At 44.7% G+C, this 25,277-nt stretch overlaps 1 protein-coding gene across 1 annotated transcript in view; it reads left to right on the forward strand.

The window, feature by feature from the left end:
* Window positions 1-642: 642 nt before the first annotated feature.
* Window positions 643-25,277, forward strand: part of LOC135548561 (spectrin beta chain, non-erythrocytic 4-like) — a 31,054-nt gene continuing 6,419 nt past the window's right edge. The window contains exons 1-18 of the mRNA XM_064978303.1: window positions 643-946; window positions 13,076-13,339; window positions 13,961-14,191; window positions 14,473-14,562; window positions 14,825-15,103; window positions 15,323-15,453; window positions 15,682-15,886; window positions 16,159-16,404; window positions 16,765-16,899; window positions 17,225-17,466; window positions 18,196-18,334; window positions 19,168-19,252; window positions 20,040-20,269; window positions 22,168-23,789; window positions 23,991-24,054; window positions 24,196-24,443; window positions 24,716-24,886; window positions 25,052-25,094. Of these exons, the coding sequence (XP_064834375.1) occupies window positions 818-946; window positions 13,076-13,339; window positions 13,961-14,191; window positions 14,473-14,562; window positions 14,825-15,103; window positions 15,323-15,453; window positions 15,682-15,886; window positions 16,159-16,404; window positions 16,765-16,899; window positions 17,225-17,466; window positions 18,196-18,334; window positions 19,168-19,252; window positions 20,040-20,269; window positions 22,168-23,789; window positions 23,991-24,054; window positions 24,196-24,443; window positions 24,716-24,886; window positions 25,052-25,094 (4,554 nt within the window). The 5' untranslated portion in view covers window positions 643-817. The remainder of the gene's footprint in view (window positions 947-13,075; window positions 13,340-13,960; window positions 14,192-14,472; window positions 14,563-14,824; window positions 15,104-15,322; window positions 15,454-15,681; window positions 15,887-16,158; window positions 16,405-16,764; window positions 16,900-17,224; window positions 17,467-18,195; window positions 18,335-19,167; window positions 19,253-20,039; window positions 20,270-22,167; window positions 23,790-23,990; window positions 24,055-24,195; window positions 24,444-24,715; window positions 24,887-25,051; window positions 25,095-25,277) is intronic.

Raw genomic sequence — 25,277 nt, forward strand, 5'->3', positions numbered from 1 at the left:
AACCCCCATGCGTACGGTAGCTATGTCTCTGCTCTGCAGCAGTGGCAACGGTGCATTTCAAGAGCGGACAGCTTATGTTATCTTCCCCCTCTGACTGCACTGCCTCTGCATCCATCCCATTCACTCTGTTCCTCCCACTCCACCTCTTCCTCATCCTCCCAACAACGGCATCATTAGGCAGGACTACAGACCGTCCGGGATCACCAACGGCAATCACTGGATGCTCAGGTTTGCCCTCTCTGAAGGAGTCGTGGTGGAGATGCTAAATCATCATTACCTCCATTAACAACCGGATTCTATTCTAGCTCAGGAGACAAGGAGAAGAAAAACCACCCGAAACAACGAAAAAGGAGTCTTAGATGTTTGTGACGATCTTTGTCGGTGCTGTTGGGTAGTTGATTCGTTTCTTCTATTTGCTTGATTGTTTTTATCTTCTCTGAGACTGGCTAGCAGGCACTGCAGCACCAGGGAGGACTGCAGGAGCCGTGAAGGGTAGGGCATGAGGACCCAGGGGCGAGCCAGCGGAAGGGCTTGAGCTACCATTGCTGCTGCCCCTGCTGCTGCTGAGGTGCTTATCTTGATTTTTTTTTCCAGAAAGGGCGGCTGATTGGGGTGGGTTGTGACAGTGCAGGTACTCAGGACCCTGCAGAGCGGAGTGGGTGGCTCTGGCATAGAGGAGCCAGGCAGGGAGGCAGGACGTCCTGTGGGAAAGGAGGAGAGAAGAGAAGAAGAAGGGCTGGCTCAGGCTCAGGCCCCTGATGGTGGCTATTTTTATCTCCCCTAGCTGAGTGATTGGGGACAGCCGGTAAAGGGAAAGATGCTTATGGGTGCGGGACGAGACACGGCGCGGGATGAGGCCCAGAAGCTTCACCGGAAATGGCTGAAGCACCAGGCCTTCATGACCGAGCTGGCCCGCAACAAAGAATGGCTGGCCAAGATAGAGCAGGTGAGTGGAGAAGGGAGGGGAGAGGATAGTGGGAGGAGGTCAGAGAGGGCAGGTGAATGGAAGGTGCTGGGGGAGGGTAGTGTGAGCACATGATTGAGAGAGGGTAGTGGGTGTGTGCGTGTGTGTATGTGCGTGTAAAAGGGAATAAGACACATCGGTGGATGGGGTGCTGGGGGGGGGGCTGTGTCATTACTCCATTTTGATTACTTAGCCATGAGTAAACTGTAAACAAATTTTGTTATATGCTTCTACTAAGGACATCCAGAATTTCAAGTTCAAGGTTAGAAATGTGAAAGCCGTATTGTTTTCTGCATGAATGGTGCAGTAAATCATAAGAAAGGTATTTTTCCATTGCCTTTTCAGCTACGTAGTAACATTGGATTCTATTTGCGCAGTGTTTCCTCCTCAAAATATTTCTTATTAAGAATTGGATGAAACCTGTGAACAACTTGACAGCAAGTGGGCAATCTCTCAAACCTGTGAACAACTTGACAGCAAGTGGGCAATCACTCAAGCCTGTGTGATACTGCCAACATTCATGGCCTTGTTTTATGAATATACCGCCCAGTCTCTTTAATAGCGGAGTTCTGTACAATAGGAAATTGTTTGTATGCTAACTAGATAGGCCACAATGACGGCCTTCCCCGGCCAAACTCTAACCCGGATGACGCTGGACCAATTGTGCAACGCCCTATGGGACTCCCAATGCCAGCATCCCAGTTCTCCACTGCTGTCAACAGTGAATAGAACCCATACCTGGGTCGTGTTCAGTAGAGAGAACATTTTTCGAAACAGGAAGAAACTGGGAGGTACTAGCTGAACTTGTCCAATAAGAACAAGCGTACTTGAACCACACTGCTGCAGAGAGGCCTGGTGGGAGGCTCATGTGGGTGCTCCATGTTTGAATCAGATGATTTAACCCAGAATTCCAAAATGACCCCTAGCCCCTAAAGCACTGCTGTGGAGCTGGAGGATGGTATAGGTGTAAGTAATATGACACAAATTCCACACAGCCAATCAGAAGGCCTGGTGAAGCAATTGCCATACCCAATCCTTTCAGATTTATAAGGGTTAAGAGTCCATTTAGAATAAATGGACCCATTCCAGGAAATGGTCTGTGTGGTTTGTAAAAGTTTTTAGTGCAAGTTATTTGATTGAGGGCTAGGCAATACTGTGAGAATTAGCTTATCTAGCCCACATACCCTTTTGAATGCTTTCTTGACCACTGTTGCGTCAATTTATTGAGGGCCATCAAGAGAGAAATACAATAGATTGGATGTGAAAACAGCACTTGATCAACATGGTATGTAGGATCTAGCTAACTAGTTATTGTGGATAACACCATTTTAAAAGCTCTATGAGTTAGTTAGATGTCTTGACGTTAAACACGAAATGTCCTGAGCTTTTTTGCAAGAACTTGATTTAACCTCAGTTGGCGTACATTTTAAGATTGATATTTAACGGATTTCAATGCATTCTGGTAAATCTGTTTTGTTATTGTAGAGGTGTACTGAAATAATTTATTCATCAAGCTCATAAGCAGAGAATTTATCTTTTCACTTCCAAAATCACATTGAATGTAATGGCATGATAAACTCGATCATCTCTAATTTACTAAAATGATTCTGTTGCTATATATCCAAATGCAGAAGTTATTGATCACACATTTCATTGAAATCAAAATGATTTACCACTGAGATGTTAATATGATATAGCAGAGGTTAAACGTGAAGTGGTGAATGAATGATTGAGACTGAGAGCCCCTCACCATACCATATGTATCAGAATGCTCACATGGACATCTTGCTTGTCCATGCATGAAATGTGTCATGCAGTGTACCATGCAAGAGTCGGCCCCCCTTCATGAGCCTGATGCTGCTCAAGATTCTGTCCTGCAGCCAAAGGCAAAAGGGCTTTGTAGAGGATCCAGGTTTGACGCCCTTTTCATAAGCACGTCTTTGTTTATTCTAGATGTGGCTGTAAAATTAAATTGGATTATATTATAATAGGTGCAGTGAAATAACTGATCAATCCAACGGGGAATAAAAGTAGTCAGAGGAGATGTCCTTAGTTGGAGCTGCAGTACCAAACAGTTCGTCTCCATCCGTCCAACACTGACGAATCTTTGGAAAGGCCAGGGCCATGTTCACTAGGACATAACGTTCTACTGAACAGGCATGCCTCTCTGTCTTGAAGAGTAGGGATTGGAGCTGGTTCTTAAATGGTTGATTTTTGGGAGTGAGGATGTACTCGGTGCTGGTGTGTCTGTTTGTAGAGTAGCTATAATATGTACATGCATAAAAAAAAACTTTCATATTCAGTATCGGATGTTAGTGACATACATTTCATACCTGTGTAAGATTTACTATCTTGGATGAAAGCATCTTACAACTGAGTATGCATTGTTTGTTATTTACAAACATCTACAAATGGCTGTGAAACGTCTACTAGTGGCACAGAGAGGCCCTAACTCTAGAACAACAGCTCTGGTCAAAGTGAAAATGGAGTGAAAAGGATACCAGCTCTGCTTCGGAATCGTCAGGCTATTCGTTTAACCTCTCATGCCAGACACCAGATAGATACAGTACATCGAATGAGTGGACATGGAGTGCAGAGGATGGCTGCTCTGTCTGTGGTGACTGCATCCACAAGGCTGACTAGCGGCGTTTCTCAAGGGCTCTGTCTGTGGTGACTGCATCCACACGGCTGACTAGCGGGGTTTCTCAAGGGCTCTGTCTGTGGTGACTGCATCCACAAGGCTGACTAGCGGGGTTTCTCAAGGGCTCTGTCTGTGGTGACTGCATCCACAAGGCTGACTAGCGGGGTTTCTCAAGGGCTCTGTCTGTGGTGACTGCATCCACAAGGCTGACTAGCGGGGTTTCTCAAGGGCTCTGTCTGTGGTGACTGCATCCACAAGGCTGACTAGCGGGGTTTCTCAAGGGCTCTGTCTGTGGTGACTGCATCCACAAGGCTGACTAGCGGGGTTTCTCAAGGGCTCTGTCTGTGGTGACTGCATCCACAAGGCTGACTAGCGGGGTTTCTCAAGGGCTATGTCTGTGGTGACTGCATCCACAAGGCTGACTAGCGGGGTTTCTCAAGGGCTCTGTCTGTGGTGACTGCATCCACAAGGCTGACTAGCGGGGTTTCTCAAGGGCTCTGTCTGTGGTGACTGCATCCACAAGGCTGACTAGCGGGGTTTCTCAAGGGCTCTGTCTGTGGTGACTGCATCCACAAGGCTGACTAGCGGGGTTTCTCAAGGGCTCTGTCTGTGGTGACTGCATCCACAAGGCTGACTAGCGGGGTTTCTCAAGGGCTCTGTCTGTGGTGACTGCATCCACAAGGCTGACTAGCGGGGTTTCTCAAGGGCTCTGTCTGTGGTGACTGCATCCACAAGGCTGACTAGCGGGGTTTCTCAAGGGCTCTGTCTCTGATAGCCCCCACACAGAGTGTTACAGAGACCCTCATGTCTCGCTACTCACTAACATCACTTAATCGGCCCCCACCTCTCCTTCTTCCTCTCCCGCTCTCGTTACCTGGGAGACTGGGGAGAAAAGATTACGCTGCGACCTGGTGCGATTAGAAAACTCTGTGTCCTTTTGGAAGGGTTACCGCCCCAGCCCCATGCCTCTGCTCTCCCACTGTACTTACTCAGCAGATGGGCCTGAGCCCCAGCTTGGAGCTCTGAGCTGGGGCTGGGCATGAGCTCGGAGCTCTGATCTGAGGCTTAGGACTGAGCTCGGACCTCTGAACTGGAGCTCTCTCTGTGGAGGCCTCTTCAGTCCCCTGGGGAAGCTTGTCTGTAGCAAAGAGAGGACTCTGGGTTTTTACTTAAGGCTGACTTTGTGGCAATGCTTTGCCAATGGCTCAGGGGTCAAACGCTGTGTAAACATAGAGACAACACAAAAATACCTCTCCATTTTACACTGTTTAACATAAGCAGACGACAGGATCTCATGTCCGTTGATTTGGTCTGGTGTAGCTATTTTTAAAATATTGGTTTGTGAGTCTGAATTGTAGTCATGGTGTTGTTTTGGTTTCTCAGAGTAGTAGCTAGAATCTATCTACACACCAGTGGGGGCTGCTGAGGGGAGAACGGCTCATAATACTGTCTGGAATGGAGTATAATGGATGGAATGGAGTGAATGGAATGGTATCAAACACATGAAAACTATGTCTTTGATATCATTCCATTTCCTCCATTCCAGCCATTATTATGAGCCGTTCTCCCTTCAGCAGCCTCCAGTGCTACACACCCACTTGAGAAGCCATCTAGAGTGATTCCTCACGAAACCCAGACAAAAGAAGACCATGATTTTGGGGATTTTCACAAAAGGATTATTGACAAATATTTGACATTTGTATCTCAAAGCATAATTGATAAATAATTTATTAAAGTTGCCATATTAATTATGTTTTGGCCTTACCCAGGCCTCCTTTAATACTCTATAGTGTTTCATCTGTAGGTGCTACAAAGCAAACATTAGTGTCATATCCCACTGACATCAGTTCAATGTCTAGTTTGGATTTACATTTGGTTGAGTTGTCAACTAACGTGAATTTAATGTTAAATCAACAAAAAATGTCACCATGTCATTGGATTTAGGTTGAAGGTTGGGTGAATAAAAGACTAAATGACCCTTGCGTTGATGACTTTTTGCAAATCCAATTAATTTCCCACGTTGATTCAATGTCATCACATAGTTTTTTGGTGTTGAAACGATGTGGAAACAGCATTGATTTAACCAGTTTTTCCCCAGTGGTATGAAGCTTTACCGCTTGCTCTGTAATATGAGTAGTATTTGGATTTCAAAAAGTAATTTTTTTACATTACAATTATTGGCACCCCTGTTTTCAATACTTTGTGCACCCTCCCCTTGCAAGGATAACGACACTGAGCCCTTTTCTACAATGTTTTATTAGATTGGAGAACACATTAGGAGGGATCTTAGACCATTCCTCCATACAGAATCTTTCCAGATCCTTGATATCCTTCATCTACCCTTATGGACTGCCCTCTTCCTTTCACACCACAGGTTTTCAATGGGGTTCAAGTCTGGATATGAGATGGCCATTGCAAAATGTTGATTTTGTGGTCAATTATCAATTTCTTTGTGGGTTTTGATGTGTGTTTGGGGTTATTGTCTTTGTCTTGCTGGAAGATCCACCTGTGGACAAGCTTCAGCCTCCTGGCAGAGCCAACCAGGTTTTTGGCTAAAATGTCCTAGTTACTATGTACTTGGTCGAGTTCATTATGCCGTTGACCTTAACAAGGGCTCCAGGACCAGCAGCCCCATACATCAAAGATCCACCACCATATTTTACAGTAGGTATGATGTTCTTTTCTGTATATGCATCCTTCGTTTGATACATACATGCCACTGCTGTGTGGCTAAAACCTCTACATTCGTCTAATATGACCATAGCGCCTGTTTCCAATCCAGATGTCAATGCTGTTTAGCAAACTCCCAGTGTTAACATTTGTTGGTCACTCTTAATAAATAAAACATTCTGGCAACCCTTACAAAGAGCATATTGGCATGGAGGTGGCATCGAATTGTAAATTAAGGGATTTGGTGACCCCGAGATGGGACCGAGTATTGCAATTCTCCAACTTTGGCCCTTGGATTTCTCTTTGCCTCCAGAATCATCTTCCATACTGTGTGTGGGGACAAGATACATATGCATCCTCTATCAGGAACGTTTATGTCTGTTCCAGTTGGTTTACACTTCTTAAATTGATTTAGGTGAAACAGGAAGCCATGTAAAGCCACAATTCAATGTCTTGAGTTAATGCAGATTTAACTTTGATTTCATTTAATAATAATGTTTAGGGTGGCCAATCATTTGGACACCTCTCTTTTTGAGAACAAAAGTATTACTTATTAAAGAAAATGTCTTTATATGAGCAATTGTATTAGTGTAAAATAATATATATATATTTTTTAGCATACAATATTGCTTAGTATTTTTGTTATTTGTTTTATACATTATTTTTTTGCTAATCTTTATCAATCGTGCCACATACACATGGTGTATACGTGTATGTACTGTAGGAATGTATTGGTCCCATGTCTAATGTATTGCCCTGACATCCACCTCTCCTTTGCTCTTCCTCACTCTCCTCTCATATCGCCCTCTCCTCCTTGTTCTATCTTTCTGTCTTTCTCATTTCTCTCTCCTCTCCATTTCCTCTCCCCTCACACTGATGTCTCTTCTTCCTTCTCTCTCTCTGTGTGTCAGTGAAGACGAGGGAGAGGGGAGAGAAAGAGACCTAGCCTGCTTTCTGCCGGCTCTGCATTATGAGAGGAGGAGAGAGAGGCAGAGAAAAAGAGAGAGGGAGAGAGCGCTAGCAGCAGTTAAGCAGAGAGACTGTGCCAAGAGGAGAAATGCAGCACTGCATTATGAAAGCCACAGGATAGGCCCAGCTTGCTCTGAGAAACCTATAGGAGAGAGCTATACAGGAAAGAAGAGAGAGAGAGAGAGAGAGAGAGAGAGACCAAGATTTACAGGATGAAATATGTTGTATTCTGGGTTACTATGCATTTCCCTGCAATAGTCCAGTAGATAGAAACACCAGTTATTATCATTTAGTTAAGGTATTCATATTCCTTGTCTCATCGCGCACCAGTGACTCCTGTGGCGGGGCGCTAACCAAGGTTGCCAGGTGCACGGCGTTTCCTCCGGAACATTGGTGCAGCTGGCTTCCGGGTTGGATGTGCGCTGTGTTAAGAAGCAGTGCGGCTGGTTGGGTTGTGTATCGGAGGACGCATGACTTTCAACCTTCGTCTCTCCCGAGCCCATACGGGAGTTGTAGCGATGAGACAAGATAGTAGCTACTAAAACAATTGGATACCACGAAATTGGGGAGAAAAAGGGGTAAAAAAAAATATTTTAAAATCACACAAAAAAAACATTGCACTAGGCAGGTCTCTTATCTTTTGGTTTTGAAGGCCTGCTGCGTGTGTACAATACAGGACTTTGTCAGTTTCACTGCACATTTTCCCTTTGCTTCCTTATGGCTGACTGACATTCAGTGGTCCTTGATAGAGATGACGAGGAAACGTCTGATATGAATGCTTGTCATAGGAAACACCTCCTGTTCCTCTCAGTCGGAGCATGGGAGGAGACTGTGCATGCGGATTCTATTTCAGGAGACTTGGAGTGGAGCCACAGAGAGAGCTCCATCAACACACACATACACACACACACACACACACACACACACACATACATACATACATACATACATACATACATACATACATACATACATACATACATACATACATACATACATACATACATACATACATACATACATACATACATACATACATACACAGAGAGAGCTCCATCAACAAACACACACACACACACACACACATATATACATACATACATATACATACATACATACATACATACATACATACATACATACATACATACATACATACATACATACATACATACATACATACATACATACATACATACATACACAGAGAGAGAAGGAAAACGCCACAAGCTTTGATCTCTCTCTCTCCACATCTACACTCCCCTACGTATTTATTTGGAAAGTGAAGCTAAGATGTTTAATATGGCTCTATACCACCATTGTTGATTTAAAATCAAGTGTTTTATATGGGGCAACAGTACAGAATGCCACCCCTTATTTGAGGGTATTTTCATATATATCTCTGTTATACCATTTAGAAATTAAAGCACTTTATGTATCTAATCCCCCCCCATTTGAAGTTACAGTGCCTTCAGGGAGTATTCACGCCCCTTGACTTTTTCCTCATTTTGTTGTGTTAAAGCCTGAACTTAAAAATATATTCAATTGAGATGCTTTGTCACTGGCCTACACACAATACCCCATAATGTCAAACTGGAATTATGTTTTTAGAAATGTTTAGAAATTTATAAAAATTAAAAGCTGAAATATCTTGAGTCAATAAGTATTCAACCCCTTTGTTATGGCAAGCCTTAACAAGTTCAGGAGTAAATATGTGCTTAACAAGTCACATAATAAGTTGGACTCACTCTGTGTGTAATAATAGTTTTTGACATGATTTTAAACACTAACATCTCTGTGACCCGTACATACGATTATCTGTAAGGTCCCTCAGTCGAGAAGTTCATTTCAAACACAGATTCAACCACAAAGACAAGGGAGGTTTTCCAATACCTCACAAAGAAGGGAACCTATTGGTATATCATTTTTTAAAGAAGAAGCAGACATTGAATGTCCCTTTGAGCATGATGAAGTACACCCAGTCACTACAAAGATATAGGCGTCCTTCCTAATTCAGTTGCCGGAGCAGAAGGACACCGCTCAGGGATTTCACCGACTTTAAAACAGTTACAGACAATAATGATGAGTGAGAATATTACAGAGGCATAAATATCATACCCCCCCCCCAAAAAAAAATGCTAAATGCTCCCCTTATTGGTAATGGTGAGAGGTGCATGTTTTGGGGGCATGATCTTTGCGCATCTGTAACTTTCTCACTCATCGTTATTCCAGATTCATTCATGATTATCACGTTTGCATCCACATTAGAAGTATTAAGAAATATGTTATATTCTTGTTTACAATAAGAGTGACTCCAAAATGACACAATGCATTATTTGCCACTCAGCTCTATTGGGCAGAACATAATCCAAAACACAACCAAAACCATCTGTACCATGTATCCAAAAGGTTTGCAGTGTCACAAGCTTTGTAGTCATTGCGTGCTAGGAATATGGGACCAAATACAAAACTTTAACTAAATGTAATACACTGTAAGTGAATTTGTCCAAATACTTATGGCAACTTCAAATGGGGAGACTAGATACATAAAGTCTCCAAACAGTAAACAGATACACTACATGACCAAAAGTATGTGGACGCCTGTTCTGTGAACATCTCATTCCAAAATCATGGGCATTAATATGGAGTTGGTCCCCCCTCTGCTGCCTCCACTCTTCTGTGAAGGCTTTCCACTAGATGTTGGAACATTGCTGCCTCCACTCTTCTGTGAAGGCTTTCCACTAGATGTTGGAACATTGCTGCCTCCACTCTTCTGTGAAGGCTTTCCACTAGATGTTGGAACATGGCTGCCTCCACTCTTCTGTGAAGGCTTTTCACTAGATGTTGGAACATTGCTGCCTCCACTCTTCTGTGAAAGCTTTCCACTAGATGTTGGAACATTGCTGCGGGGACACAAGAGCGTTAGTGAAGTCAGGCACTGATGTTGGGCGATTAGGCCTGGCTCGCAGTCTGCATTCCAATTTATCCCAAAGGTGTTCAACACCCAAAGGTGTTCAAGTTCTTTCACACTGACAAACCATTTCTGTATGGACCTCGCTTTGTGCACAGGGGAATTGTCATGCTGAAACAGGAAAGGACCTTCCCCAAACTGTTACCACAAAGTTGGAAGCACTGAATCATCTAGAATGTCATTGTATGCTGTAGCATTAAGATTTCCCTTCATTGGAACAAAGGGGCCTAGCCCGAACTTTACAGTTGCCACTATGCATTGGGGCAGGTAGCGTTCTCCTGGCATCCGCCAAACCCAGATTCATCCCATCGGACTGCCAGATGGTGAAGCGTGATTCATCACTCCAGAGGCAGCGTTTCCACTGCACCAGAGTCCAATAGTGGCGAGCTTTACACCCCTCCAGCCGATGCTTGGCGTTGTGCATGGTGATCTTAGGCTTGTGTGCGGCCATCCCATGAAGCTCCCGACAAACCATTCTTGTGCTGATGTTGCTTCCATAGGCAGTTTGGAACTCAGTTGTCAGTGTTGCAACCGAGGACAGATGATTTATACGATCCACGCGCTTCAGCACTCAGCGGGCCCGTTCTGTGAGCTTGTGTGGCCTACCACTTCGCGGCTGAGCTGTTGTTGCGCTGAGACTAGACATTTCCACTTCACAATAACAGCACTTACAGTTGACCGGGGCAGCTCTAGCAGGGAAGACATCTGACGAACTGACTTGTTGGAAAGGTGGTGTCCTATGACGGTGCCACGTTGAACGTCACTGAGAGCATCATTAAGGCCATTCTACTGCCAAAGTTTGTCTATGGCGATTGCATGGCTATGTGCTCAATTTTACACAGCTGTCAGCAGCGGGTGTGGCGGAAATAGCCAAATCTACTACTTTGAAGGGGTGTCCATATACTTTTGTATACAAAGTGTATGTATGGAAATACCCTCAAATAAAAGGTGACATGCTTTACTGTCGCTTCATACTAAACATTTGATCTCAAATCTAAAATGCTGGAGCAAAGAGCAAAATTAAAGTTCTAGCTTCCACTGTCCAAAAAAAAACGCCTTTTGACATTTCTTGGGCCATTGTGGCCTTGCTCATGTGTTGACTTAGATTCAGGGACCAAGATTATAAATTAACCACACATTTGTTATGGCCCAGAGTTTGAACAAAAGATGTGACATTTGGGGTTGTCTTGGTGTTTTTGACCAGACATAACATCGGTTGTTCATTCAAAAGGTATTTGTCTTCTTTTTCCTAAACAACCTTTTAGTTAGGGTCATGACCTTTAAACTAGTGATGATCAGGTTATTTCTCTGTTTTTAAACAACTAATTGACCGACGTCGGTTAGATTATTTGGATTCCATTTATTTCAGTTTTTTTGTGTGAGCTCAATCCGCACATTGCAGTTTCTCTAGAGATAACTCATATCCAGCCTGAACTGTGCGATGTAGTAGGGAGTTGTAGTTTCCAACAGGCCAATATTCTACATAGTTTAGTGCATAAAATGGGTAATTAACTACAATGACCATAATCCATTGCTCGTCTACTTGTCCAGTCTATTTCTTTTAGGCCTGCTACTGAAGAGAGAAGAATCCAGGATAGTGAGGGGATATAGAGAGCAGCTGCTGCTTCACGATCTCACCTGAAAATGCATGATCTAAGTGATTGGTAGTTGGCATTCAGCAGTCATAAAAGTATGCCTTTTTACTTTGAAGAACTATAAAATAGTGATTTTGTCAGACAGCATAGGCAGCAGTTCTATAGAAATGGGATGACTTGGAATTAAATAATAAAGTAATCAAATAAACAAATGTAATGTACACAACTGTAATGTTTTATTAAAGTAATGTGAATAAATGATGGTTAATAAGTGATCAGCAGTAATGGGCAGTCACTACCATCGTGGGACTTTGATTGTTTTATTTATGTGTTGTTAAAGCATTCAACCCACATAATTGAAAGCGAAAGTGAAAACCGTGATTGTTTTTTAGTAATCGAACCAAAACTGAACCAACCTCAACAAGCACTAATTGCTCAGCACTACTTTAAACAGAGACAGTGCTGTGCTTTTCTGTGGTGACTTCAAAGGATTATGCTTTGAATGACTGGGAGCCTTTTATTGAGACACTGTAGACATGTATGCAGACACAGGTTGATTTTCATGGAATTCATGTAAAATCAACCTAAAAATCAACCTGATTGAAAAGCTTGCCCTTACAACCAAGCATCTTTAAATGGCCACGATGAACATAAGTATGACATTACGGAAGATCAATCCACCTACGCATAGGCAGCAATAGAGAGACATGAAACATTGTCTATGTTTCCATCTGCTGCAGTCATCCTGCACATTTCACACTATGCTTTGTTAGTCAGATCTGGTCATATTAGGCTTGGGTTTAATCATTTCATATTTTCTGGCATTATGCACTAAAGAGTAGTACTGTATGGAGATTGTAGCCTATATCTGAGAGATTTTCAGCATACTGTACTAAACGAGGCAACAATCAGCACAGCCAGTGAGTAACATCCCTCCAAGGGAAAGCTGACATTATACTAGTGTACATGTTGGAGAGAACCATGACATCTCTCAGTTGAGAAATCCGACTGTTCATTACTTTATTTAACATCAGAGTTTGATTTTATCACAGCAGGGTGCCTTTACCGTTACGATAATGGCATATGATTTTTAAAAAACGGCATATCAACTGAACTACCTTATATTTAACCATACAAACAGTGAAATTAATTGTTGGCCATGTAAATGACAGTAGTTAGGACAAACTAAAACTAAGAAAATAACTTTGGTAGTGCAGATACTGTATGTAACCACCGTTCTCTCTCTCTCCTCTATGTGCCTTCAGGAGGGTCAGGAACTGATCGATGAGAAGCCGGAGCTGCGTTCGGTGGTGCAGCAGAAGCTGGAGGAGATCAGGGAGTGCTGGACGGACCTGGAGAGCACCACCAAGGCCAAGGCCCGGGCTCTGTTTGAGAACAACAAGCCAGAGCCGGTGGTGAAGAGCTACTCAGACCTGGACCACCAGCTCTCTGGCCTGGAGAAACAGCCCCCTCAGCTGGAGCAGGCTCACCATCTGCCCACTTTCAATGAGCAGCTGCATAAATTCCAGGTGTCTATCTGTGGAGGCTGCTGAGGGGAGAACGGCTCAAAGTAATGGCCGGAACACAGCAAATGGAATGACATCAAACACCTGGAAACCATGTGTTTGATGTATTTGATACCATTCCACTGACTCCGCTCCAGTCATTAACACGAGCCTGTCCTCCCCAATTAAGGTGCCACCAACCTCCTGTGGTGTCTGTTTGCTGTTATATGTTGTTTTTTATGTTTTTTGTTTAAAGGCAGTTATTTTGTGACAAAGACTTTGTGCTTTGGACAACTTATATCAGAACATGGAGACTACATTTAAGATTTCAACTACATTTTTAATGAGTTTATGTAATCTTTACAATCCATTCTATTGTCTGTTAATGCTATAGAAGCCGTTGTTGTGATTTTTCTGTGCCAAGTTCCCGCCCACCAGCCACTAGGTTGGTTGACATTAAAGAATGCACCGTATGCTTTGTTCTTAAAGCCATCTAACCCATTACATAACGTTGAAACACAACACACACATAAGAAAATAGCTGAAAGTGCTGTTCAAGCCCATGTGCTGTGTGTTTTGGTGCATCAGTCTCTCATCATCTAGCTCTAACATGACCTTTCCTTCTCTCGGGCTGGCCGTCCTCAGTCTCAGATGGGGGACTTGTACAAGGACGTAGGGGAACTAGGGTCCCTCCAGGGGGTGTGCCTCCCCAAGCGAGGCAGCCTGGAGAAAGGCAGGGAAGGAGAAGGGGGCGAGCAGCCAGCTGTGGTGGAGACCCGCATCGTGCGCCTCATCGAGCCCCTGAAGGAGAGACGTCGCATTCTGCTGGCCTCCAAGGAGATGCATCAGGTCGCCCAGGACCTGGAGGAAGAGATAGTGAGTGACTGACACACTTCATTACTCCATGGTGCCTCCAGCCTTTCTTACTCTCTATCTATCCCTCTCTTCCTGGCATAACTTAATCTATCCATATATTCAGTTTGTTTATATCCTATAGCCTCATAAGGTCTCTAATATGTTTTTCTAAATGTTTCTTATGTTATGTGGCCAAAGGTTTAATATGTCTCCCATCCTTGATCAATTAAACCACCAGGCTCTCCTATCAATGAGATAGGTATGTACAGACAGTCACTGATGACAATTTGCTGATGTTATAGCTGTGGATCCAGGAGCGGCTTCCTCTGGCTTCCTCTAAGGATTACGGCAACAACCTGCAGAGTGTTCAGCAGCATGTCAAGATCAACCAGGTGAGAGACAGATTACCTCTATACAAGCACACAACACTATCTGCTCACAGCACATTATCAACTCAATCACTAGCCTTGCTCAGCTCAGACCTTACACTCCCCACAACACTAAACCATGGTTGTGCTCAGTAGAGAACACCGCCACACATTTTTGGTGAAGGAAAACGATAGTACCTCCCCAGATACTACCTCCCCATTTCACTATGCTTGGAGGCATTTTCTTCCAGCTGAACATGACCCCTGTCTCTTATTGGTCCGTCAGACGCTGCAGAGGGATCTGCAGGGTCGCCGGGCGCGGGTTGAGGAGGTGTTGGACCGGGCGGGGATCATCGCCTCTCTGCGGACCCCCGAGGTGGACTTTGTGCGCGAGGGGGCAGGGCACGTGCGTCAGCTTTGGGAGGTGCTGAGGCTAGAGGCGGAGAGGAGGACTGTGATGCTGGATGTGGTGCTGCAGGCCCAGCAGTATTACAGCGAGGCGGCCAAAGTCGAGTCCTGGCTGGCAGGCCAGAAACTGCACCTCATCAGCGAGGAGAAGGGTATGGTACGTATTGCTGGCATGGTATCATGAGACTGAACTGACAGGGTGGGCATGAGACTGGCCCATTGGTTAGTGCACAGTGCTACAGGAGGACTTTTACCATCATTTGTCTGCTGTGCCTTTCTTTTACAAACAATTTACATCTGAGTGATGGTTTGTTTGTAAAATGTATGTATCTGTGAACAAGGATTTGGTCCCTAATATGAGGTCCCTCTTGTGTAGGACGAAGCAAGCACCCTGCAGCTGCTGAAGGAGCACCTGGCCTTGGAGGCGATGGTGGAGAACTACGCTGAGACAGTGGGCATGCTCTCCCAGCAGTGTCAGAGGCAGCTGGAACTGGCACACCCAGACAGGCACGAGGAGACACACTGACAGTCACTCTCAGGCTCAGACTAGATCTAAACACATCCTTCAATGATACCCACAAACAACGGCTAATTTATTAGTGGAATTTTACCATAGACCATGGAGCAAATAAAATGATCTCAGTTTGTATAGGCTACAAAATGTCAGTGAATGATCAGTTCTCTTACTGTCTACTGTGTAAACATCACCCTCAATATCCCCTCTCTCTGTGGCAGTGAGGGGATCACCAAGCAGCAGTCCCACATAGACCGTCTGTACGTGTCTCTGAAGGACATGGTGGAGCACAGGAAGACCAAACTGGAGCAGCAGTATTGGATGTACCAGCTCAACAGAGAGGTGGAGGAGTTAGAGAAGTGGATCACTGAGCGGGAGGCTGTTGCCAGCTCCACTGAGCTGGGCCAAGACCTGGAAGATGTCACGGTCAGTCTGTCAATCAGTCAGTCAGGCAATCAATCAATCAATTGATGATTCATGTTCACAATCAGTCCCTGGCAAATGGCATTGTCATGTGTTTATTCAATAAACATAATTTTATCTGAGTATTTGAGTTTTCAAGTGCACCATAAACACAGAACTGAGTGAGACAAAACAAAATGCAATAAAAATAGCGTCAATGAAATGAAAATGTGAAATGTGATACATGCCCTCTATAACTTTGGTCCCAAGCTTATTTTGGTCTCTCTCTCACACAGATGCTACAAGAAAAATTCACCAAGTTCTGCTCAGAGACCAACAGCATAGGCCAACAGAGGATGGAGCAGGTGAATAAGATGGTGAACGAGATGATAGACTGCGGCCACACGGACGCGGCCACAATCGCTGAGTGGAAGGATGGACTGAACGAGTCATGGGCCGACCTACTGGAGCTCATGGAGACCCGAGGACAGATGCTAACAGCATCACACCAGCTGCACAAGTTCTTCACCGACTGCAAAGAGGTACAGCTCAGTGTTTCCACAAGATTATTTTCTAGGCGGGGCACATAGGCCCCCAAATCAACATCAAGGTCCTCTTTAACCAAAATGTTTAATTGAAACCAATTGAATCCAAATAAATGTAGGCAGAGGGAAACAGAGCTAAGCAGAACGGCCTGAGCTACCTGTACAATGGTGAAATAAACCCTAGTATGGCTCGGCTGGATATATATTAGATAACATCAGACAGCGTAATGTTTCGAGCTGCTGGTAGACCGTAGACAGTGTAGACACTGTGGTCCTGCCATTATCCTGATGTGTGAGGTACTATTTCTGAGGGTCTTGTGATGGTGATGATGCTGTCTGTCCTGTGCTGTGCTGTAGGTCTTGGTTCAGATTGCGGGGAAGATGAGGCAACTACCAGAGGTGAGGGCGTGCCAAGCCAGCATCGCCAACCCGGCCACGCTGCAGAGGCTCATGCGCTCTTTTGAGCACGCCCTCCAGCTGCTTGTCTCACAGGTGAGTGTAAATTCCTCTATGACCTTGAGGAACATCAATGCTCTCTGGATCTCCTCTAACACCCATCAGTCACATAAGTAATTATCCTGGAGGGCATAAGTATTGTTACAGATGTTAACCCCAAGATACACAGTGGAGCCGTAAACAGAATAGCATTATGCGCACAGTAGCAAAGATGAAAGATATTGTGCACGAACTCGAGTCATACTTTTGCCTCAACCTTAGCTGGCACACCTGATTAACTTGGCTGTAAACTAAACTGACGACCAACTATGATTAGATGATGATTTGAGATGACAGAGGCATGCCCTGTGTGGTACTCCAGGTAAGGCAGCTGCAGGAGAACGCGGCCCAGCTGAGGGCCATCTACGCCGGGGAAAAGGCAGAGGCCATCATGAGCAAGGAACAGGAAGTGATGTCAGCATGGAAGGAGTTGCTGGTTTCCTGTGAGGCCAGTCGCGTGCAGGTCACCTCGGTGACAGACAAGGTCCAGTTCTTCTCAGTGGTGCGTGAGCATCTCATGTGGATGGAAGGCATCATGGGACAGATTGGAGGGGACGACCCCAGGTAAGTAATTGAAGGTCTCCTTACCTGAACTGAAGTCTAATTGTCAGCCATTTTGTTAATCTCATACCTCTGATACTTGACTTGAGAAATAGGCTCTGCTTAATTTACGGGTTAAAAAGAACTGTATCTGTAATGTATATGTAATGTTCTATTTTAGTTACCATTTCAGCACCCCTAGTTGAGCTAATTCCTTCTTGGCTTGCACATACTGTAGGGTGTATGGTCCCATTCATGTTATGCAATAAAGCTCTCTTCACTGCCTAGTTTAAAAATAAAACGCTTAGCCACCTTGACCTGAATGTCTTCTGCCATTCAATTTTTGTTTACAGTATTTAAGTAGTCCTGACTCTTCTTTTAATTTATGTATGACAGGATGTTCACATCGCTCATTTACTCTACTTTCTACAGCTAGTTTCTCAGTACAATAACCAGGCACTTGGCTAACATTTCACACATACACTTTACATACTACTGAACTAAGCCGGACCAGCCTGTACTTTGCTGGCATGTTTACAGTATGTATCCACCAAATAGTTACTAGAACCATGCTGGAAAGGACGACTTGAAAATAAAATATCCAAGCCAGCACAAGAAAGTATGGTTCGAACCGGAACGATATGGTGTTATAATGGTAATAGGTCCCTCTCTTCACTGGACTCTACTTTTCTGACATTTGCATGGTGTGCTTCCCTCCTGTCTGACCTGGTCCTATGGGGTGGCTTCTGCCAGGGATTCGTCCTCTGCGGAGATGATGATGAAACAACATGGTGAGCTGAAAGCCAAGATGGACGGCCGCAGTAAGACCCTACAACAGTGTGTTGAGCTGGGAAAGATCCTGTTGGCCGCAGGCAACCCAGCAGCTGAGGAGGTCAGCATCACACACAACACAACACAACACACTGTATGCACCAAAACCACACAGCCTCACATACAACACAACACTCTGTATGCAGCAAAACAGCACAAGATTCTGTTGGCCGCAGGCAACCCAGCAGCTGAGGAGGTCTGCATCACACACAACACAACACACTGTATACACCAAAACCACACAGACTCACATACAACACAACACTCTGTATGCAGCAAAACAACACAACACTCTATGCAGCAAAACCACACAGCCTCACATGCAATACAACACACTGTGTGCAGAAAGACAGGTTGAATAAACGTTGTTTCCACATCATATCAACCCCAATAATGCATGTGATGACATGGAGATAATCAACATAAGGGCATTTCGTATTTTTGTCACCTAACTTTTAACCTAAATCCAATGGCGTGACATCTTTTGTTGATTTCTTGTTGAAATATTTGACAACTCAACCAAATGTAAATCAATACTAGACGTTGAACTTACATCTGTGCCCAGTGGGTACACAACACACAATGCAGCAAAACCATATTTCAATCATGCAGTGTTATTGTAACTAAAAAAGAACAATAGATATTGTATAAGTGTGTCGTCAATGATGTGCGTAAGGGTGTATCACTTAACCTCATATGATGATGAATGAGATTCTGTGTCAAGACTGACTTAAAATATTTTTATAAATTGTCATTACGTTACATTTCCTGTAATCTTGAATGCACCCCGTCTCTCTCTCCTCTCTCTCTCTCTCTCTCTCTCTCTCTCTCTCTCTCTCTCTCTCTCTCTCTCTCTCTCTCTCACTCTCTCTCTCACTCTCTCTCTCTCCACAGATAAAGGATAAGTTGGACACACTCCTGGCTAAGCAGAAGGATCTCTCTGAGAGATGGGACAAACACCAGGAAAAGCTACAGCGCAGTGAGTGACTCACTACACTGTAAGGCACTGTGGAGGGAGCACAAAGAGCTCTCAGGCAGCACTGCAGAATTTTTTATATGGAAGGAAGGAAGGGCTCGTGCTCAAGAGAAGTACTGGTTTTAGATCGTGCCTCAGCGAATGGCTTTCACTATGAATATTTATGTGTGTGTGTGTGTGTGTGTGTGTGTGTGGGCTTCAACAATAATTTCAACGTGACTAGTCTAGACGACACGTTACAAAACAGTACAGCCATTTTTTTCTTGAGCGGAGGGGGGGGGGGACTTAATTACAAATAATATTTACACTGCAAATTGGTCACAATAATCCCAAACAGATATAATATTTGACTAAAACATAATAATTTCAAACCTTGCTTAAATTTGTATATGATCACGTCTCTCTCTCTATTATGTGTGGGATTACTTGGGAACAGAAATCCAAAATATAAATCACTTGGAGCTGATTTCCTGTTGTTTTACAGTCTTTTATGTCCCCAAAAAAATAAATAATATAAACTTTTATATATATAATTACTTTTGGCTCAGAAAACGTGGGGAGCCAAATAAAACCACTGGTCCGCCGGGCCGCCAGTTGGGGAACCCTGACCTAGCACTAGAGTTGAGATAACCACCTGTAACTTTCATGTAAATCATTCATGGATGTCAGTGGGAGACAAATTCATGCCCATTCAGCATAAATGTGTACAGTATATGAGCTTTGGTTAATGTTAAAAGACTTTGTTATAATAAGAACTATCGAATTGCCCATCTCTTCTTCTTTTCTACAGAGAAGGATCAGTTCCAGTATGCCCAGGAGACGGTGACGGCGGAGGCCTGGCTGAAGGCCAAGGAGCCGCTAATCAACTCTAGCTCCAACTCCAGGGAGGCTGGGGGTGCTGGAGGAGAGGCCCAGGCTCAGACTGACGAGGTGGAGCAGCTCATCCTCCGCCACGAGGCCTTCCGCAAGGCTGCAGCTACCTGGAAGGAGCGCTTCAGCTCACTGAGACAGCTCTCCAACGTAAGCTCTTCTTTAGATAGATACAGACAGTCTACTGTAATGTACCACTGGCTCGGCATTGTTGGCACTGTCTGGTGACAAAGCAGATTTACTTAAGTCTTTGCTTATGTCTGTTATCTAACATCTAACATACAGTACCAGTCAAAAGTTTGGACAAGCCTACTCATTGTTCTTTATTTTCACTACTTTCGATTTGTAGAATAATAGTGAAGACATCAAAATTATGCAATAACACATATGGAATCATGTAGTAATCAAAAAAGTGGAAACCCATTTAATGAAGCTTAATGAAGTTATTTAATTTAATGAAGTTTTTGTGCTGACTGCATCCAGAGGCAGTTTGGAACTTGGTAACGGACAGACGATTTTTATGCACTACACGCTTCAGCATTCGACGGTCCCATTCTGTTAGCTTGTGTAACCTACCACTTCGCGGCTGAGCCATTGTTGCTCCTAGACGTTTCCAATTCACAATAACAGCCCTCACAGTTTACCGGGGCAGCTCTAGCAGGGCAAAAAGGAGACAAACTGACTTGTTGGAAAAGTGTCAAAATATATTTTAGATTTTAGATTCTTTAAGGTAGACACCCTTTGTCTTGATGACATCTTTGCACACTCTTGTTATTCTCTCAACCAGCTTCACCTGGAATTATTTTCCAACAGTCTTGAAGGAGTTTCCACATATGCTGAGCACTTGTTGGCGGTTTTCCTTCACTCTGTGGTCCAACTGATCCTCCTCGCTGCTTCACGGTGGGAACTACACATGCGGATATCATCCGTTCACCTATTCTGCGTCTCACAAAGACAGGGTGGTTGGAACCAAAAAAATCTCACATTTGGAGTCATCAGACCAAAGGACAGATTTCCACCGGTCTAATGTCCATTGATTGTATTTCTTGGCCCAAGCAAGTCTCTTCTTCTTATTGGTGTCCTTTAGTAGTGGTTTCTTTGCAGCAATTCGACCATGAAGGCCTGATTCACACAGTCTCCTCTGAACAGTTGATGCTGAGATGTGTCTGTTACTTGAACTTTGTGAAGCATTTATTTGGGTTGTAATTTCTGAGGCTGGTAACTAATGAACTTCTCCTCTGCAGGAGAGGTAACTCTGTGTCTTCCTTTCCTGTGTCTGTCCTCGTGAGAGACAGTTTCATCACCGCGCTGGTTTTTGTGACTACACTTCCAAAGTTCTTGATATTTTCCGGATTGACTGACCTTTCTCTGCTGATTTCAGATGTTCTTGCCATAATATGGACTTGGTCTTTTACCAAATAGGGCTATCTTCCGTATACAACCCCTACCTTGTCACAACACAACTGATTGGCTCAAACGCATTAAGAAGGAAAGAAATTCCACAAATTAACCTTTAACAAGGCACATCTGTTAATTGAAATGCATTCCAGGTGACTACCTCATGACGCTATTTGAGAGAATACTAAGAGTGTACAAAGCTGTCATCAAGTCAAAGGGTGGCTACTTCGAAGAATCTCAAATATAAAATATATTTTGATTTGTTTAACACTTTTTTGGTTACTACATGATTCCATATGTGTTATTTCATAATTTTGATATCTTCACTATTATTCTAAAATATAGAAAAAAATAGAAAAAAATAAAGAAAAACCCTTGAATCAGTAGGTGTGTCCAAACTTTTGACTGGTACTGTATCTGTTAGGATTTTGTTTTCTTTCTTAGTCAAAGGGTTTCAATTCAGACGTTTGATTAAATAGCTTACAAGACAAAAAAAAGGTATTTTAAGTACAGTTTGTCCAGTCCTGCGGGGTTTGGGGCGGTCTCGGGCGCGCGGGCGCTCGTAGGTCACGGGTGCTGTATCTGTTATACCTGATAATTGTTTTGCTGTTATGTTTTTCATTACTCTTCACTGCAATCTTGACTTTCAGGCAGAGAAGCTGAGAGAAGAACAGAGCAGCAAGCCTGCCCCAACGCCACTCTCCAGTCGGAGGATGTTCCCATCATCCTGCCTCACTCCGACCTTTCCCCTTGCTACCTCAACTCTGCTGAGGCAGACGGTGCAGCTGCATATTGAGCCCAGGCCCAAGCAGACTAGTCTGGGGATGGCTGCCTCTGCCTCCACTGCAGCCCAGAGATTGGGTTCTACCATGGCCAGCTACACTCCTGTCATGAATGGCTCCAGTTACCATGGACTGGACCATCAGAGCAGCAGCGGGGGGTTGGAGAGTTCTAACTACCCTGGGCTAAACCATCAGGCCTGTGGAGGTGTGGACAGCAGCTCCAGTTACCTTGGAGTGAACCATCAGACTGCCCCCCCGCCAGTGGATAGTTCTGGCTACCTTGGACTGAACCATCAAAGCAGTGGGGGTATGGTTAGTCCAGGCTACCTACCTCAAAATCAAAGTAGTGGGGGTATTGGTAGTCAAAGCTACCTACCGCAAAATCAAAGTAGTGGGGGTTTGGGTAGTCCAGGTTACCTGCCGCAAAATCAAAGCAGTGGGGGTATGGTTAGTCCAGGCTACCCACCTCAAAATCAAAGTAGTGGGGGTATCGGTAGTCAAGGCTACCTACCGCAAAATCAAAGTAGTGGGGGTTTGGGTAGTTCAGGCTACCTGCCGCAAAATCAAAGTATTGGGGGTATGGTTAGTCCAGGCTACCTTGCGCAAAATCAACACAGTGGTGGTATGGGTAGCTCAGGCTACCTTGCACAAAATCTAAGTAGTGGGAGTATGGGTAGTTCAGGCTACCTGGCTCAAAACCATCAAAGCAGTGGTGGTATGGGTAGTTCAGGCTACCTGGCTCAAAACCAAGGTAGTGGGTTTATGGGAAGTTCAGGCTTCCTTGTGCAAAACCAATGTAGTGGAATTATGGGTAGTTCAGGGTACCTTGCGCAAAATCAAAATAGTGGTGGTATGGGTAGCTCAGGCTACCTTGCACAAAATCTAAGTAGTGGGGGTATGGGTAGTTCAGGCTACATTGCACAAAACCAAGGTAGTGGGTGTATGGGTAGTTCAGGGTACCTTGCGCAAATCCAAGGTAGTGGAGGTATGGGTAGTTCTAGCTATCTGCCTCAAAGTGGTGGGGTCATGGACCCCAAAATGGCATATGCGTGGCAGCATCTGAAAGCCGACTGCATGCAGCCCAGGATCAACCATATCCACAAGGCTGTCAACCCCCTCCTGGAGGCCAGCAGGGCGCAGAGGGAACAGTTTGGGGACATCCCCATGGTAGACATGATCGGACCAGAGTCCGGCCTGGAGCTCCTCCATGGCAGGCTTCAAAGGGACCCCCGCGGCAGCCGCTCTGACCCCCAGATGGACCACCTGCGGCGGGAGAGGGAGTACAAGCTGGGCCGCCAGACCTCCAGCGAACAGGAGATCCAGGCGCGGCTCAACGAGCTGCCAATGATCGTGCGTCAAGAGCGCTATAGGCGACGCCTGGAGAGGCAGTCATCCAGCGAGCAGGAGGGCAGTGGGAAGGCGAGGACACCAAGGCAGGACGACTCCAGCGACATGGAGTCAGCCAAGGAAGGCTCTGACAAACGCTCAACGTGAGTCCAGGACTGCCTGGTCATAGCCTTAGCAGTGATTCCCTGTGCTGTCTGTTTTTGTGGCAACTCATTTCACATGCTCATTACAAAAACAGTTGTGTCTTGTCAGCAATGTCCACTGTGAACCAAATGCTTTGATTTGGAAGGTTTTGATTATATTCCCTGTTTGGGTGACTCATGGCAGAAACTGTCTCATTGCAGAGAGAAGAGAGCCACCACAATGGCTGAGATTGTGGAGCAGGCCCAGGAGAGAGAGGCAGCACAAGTAAGTTATTTCACATGGATTTAACAATATTTCCTATTTTGGTGCACATTTTATATTTAGTTTTTGTATAGTGAAGATACAGTTTGTTAAGCCACACAGGCCGGATTTCTGAATGACACACCTCTCTCCTGTCTGTTCCAGGCCAGAGGGGAGACGTACCGCCCCACCAGCAGCCTCTCAGCACCCGTGACCTACGAGCGCCCGCGCGCCCGAGACCGCCCCAAACCCCGCAGGAGACCCCGCCCCAAAGAGCTTGAGGAGAAGCGGCGCTCTCGCTCGGCTCCAGCCCAGAGTCCGGCTCAACTCTTGCCGCCCTCACACACTGCCCATAACGAAGGCTTCCTGTACCGCAAACACGACTTTGAGGGCCAGCAAAAGAGTCCCAGCAGGTGGGCTATCCACTGGCTCACACACACCACATACCACACCACACACTTTACCACACCCACCCTACTACACACCACACACCATAATGCACACCCCACCACACACCCCACCAAACACCACACAACACACCCCACCACACACCGCACAGAATTAAACGGTTACTGTAGATCACTAAAGAATATATACAGTACTCTATTGCCATACTCTATGAATGAACTTTGGGAAAAAGGAGAAACACGTATATGTTGCACAATAAGCTGTTCTTGTTTTGCAGTAAGTCCTGGGTGAACTTGTATTGCGTGTTGTCAAAAGGAGAGATCATTTTCTACAAGGACGCCAAGAGCATCACCACACCTTACAATGAAGAAACCCCACTCGACCTGAGCGTCTGTATATGTGATAGCACCATGGGATACAAGAAGAAGAAAAATGTCTTCGTTATCAAGTATGGCTTGATGAAGAGGATATTTTTTTACTCCAACTTACTCCTTATTATAGCATGTCATTATTTTGTTCACCTCAAAACGTTTGAGTGTCTTTAAAATCCCTGACTAGAGAATAGACTCTTGGTAATTCCATAACAATGACTCTCTCCTTTCTTCTCCAACAGGAAAAATGATGGCAATGACTATATTTTCCATGCAAAGGATGAGGTGAGAATGCCTGTGATGGAAAATGAACATGTTTCATCTAATGTCTTAACATCAATGATTTACTCCTATGAGAGAGCTAGATAGGCCACCTCTCTGTGCAGAACTCCTCTCTAAGTTTCTTCCTACAGTAGGTTCCTTCCTTCTAGGGAGTTTTTCATGGCCACTGTGCTTTCGCTTCTGCTT

Source organism: Oncorhynchus masou, chromosome 11 (genome assembly GCF_036934945.1).
Source record: "Oncorhynchus masou masou isolate Uvic2021 chromosome 11, UVic_Omas_1.1, whole genome shotgun sequence".
In the NCBI taxonomy this organism is placed as follows: Eukaryota; Metazoa; Chordata; class Actinopteri; order Salmoniformes; family Salmonidae; genus Oncorhynchus; species Oncorhynchus masou.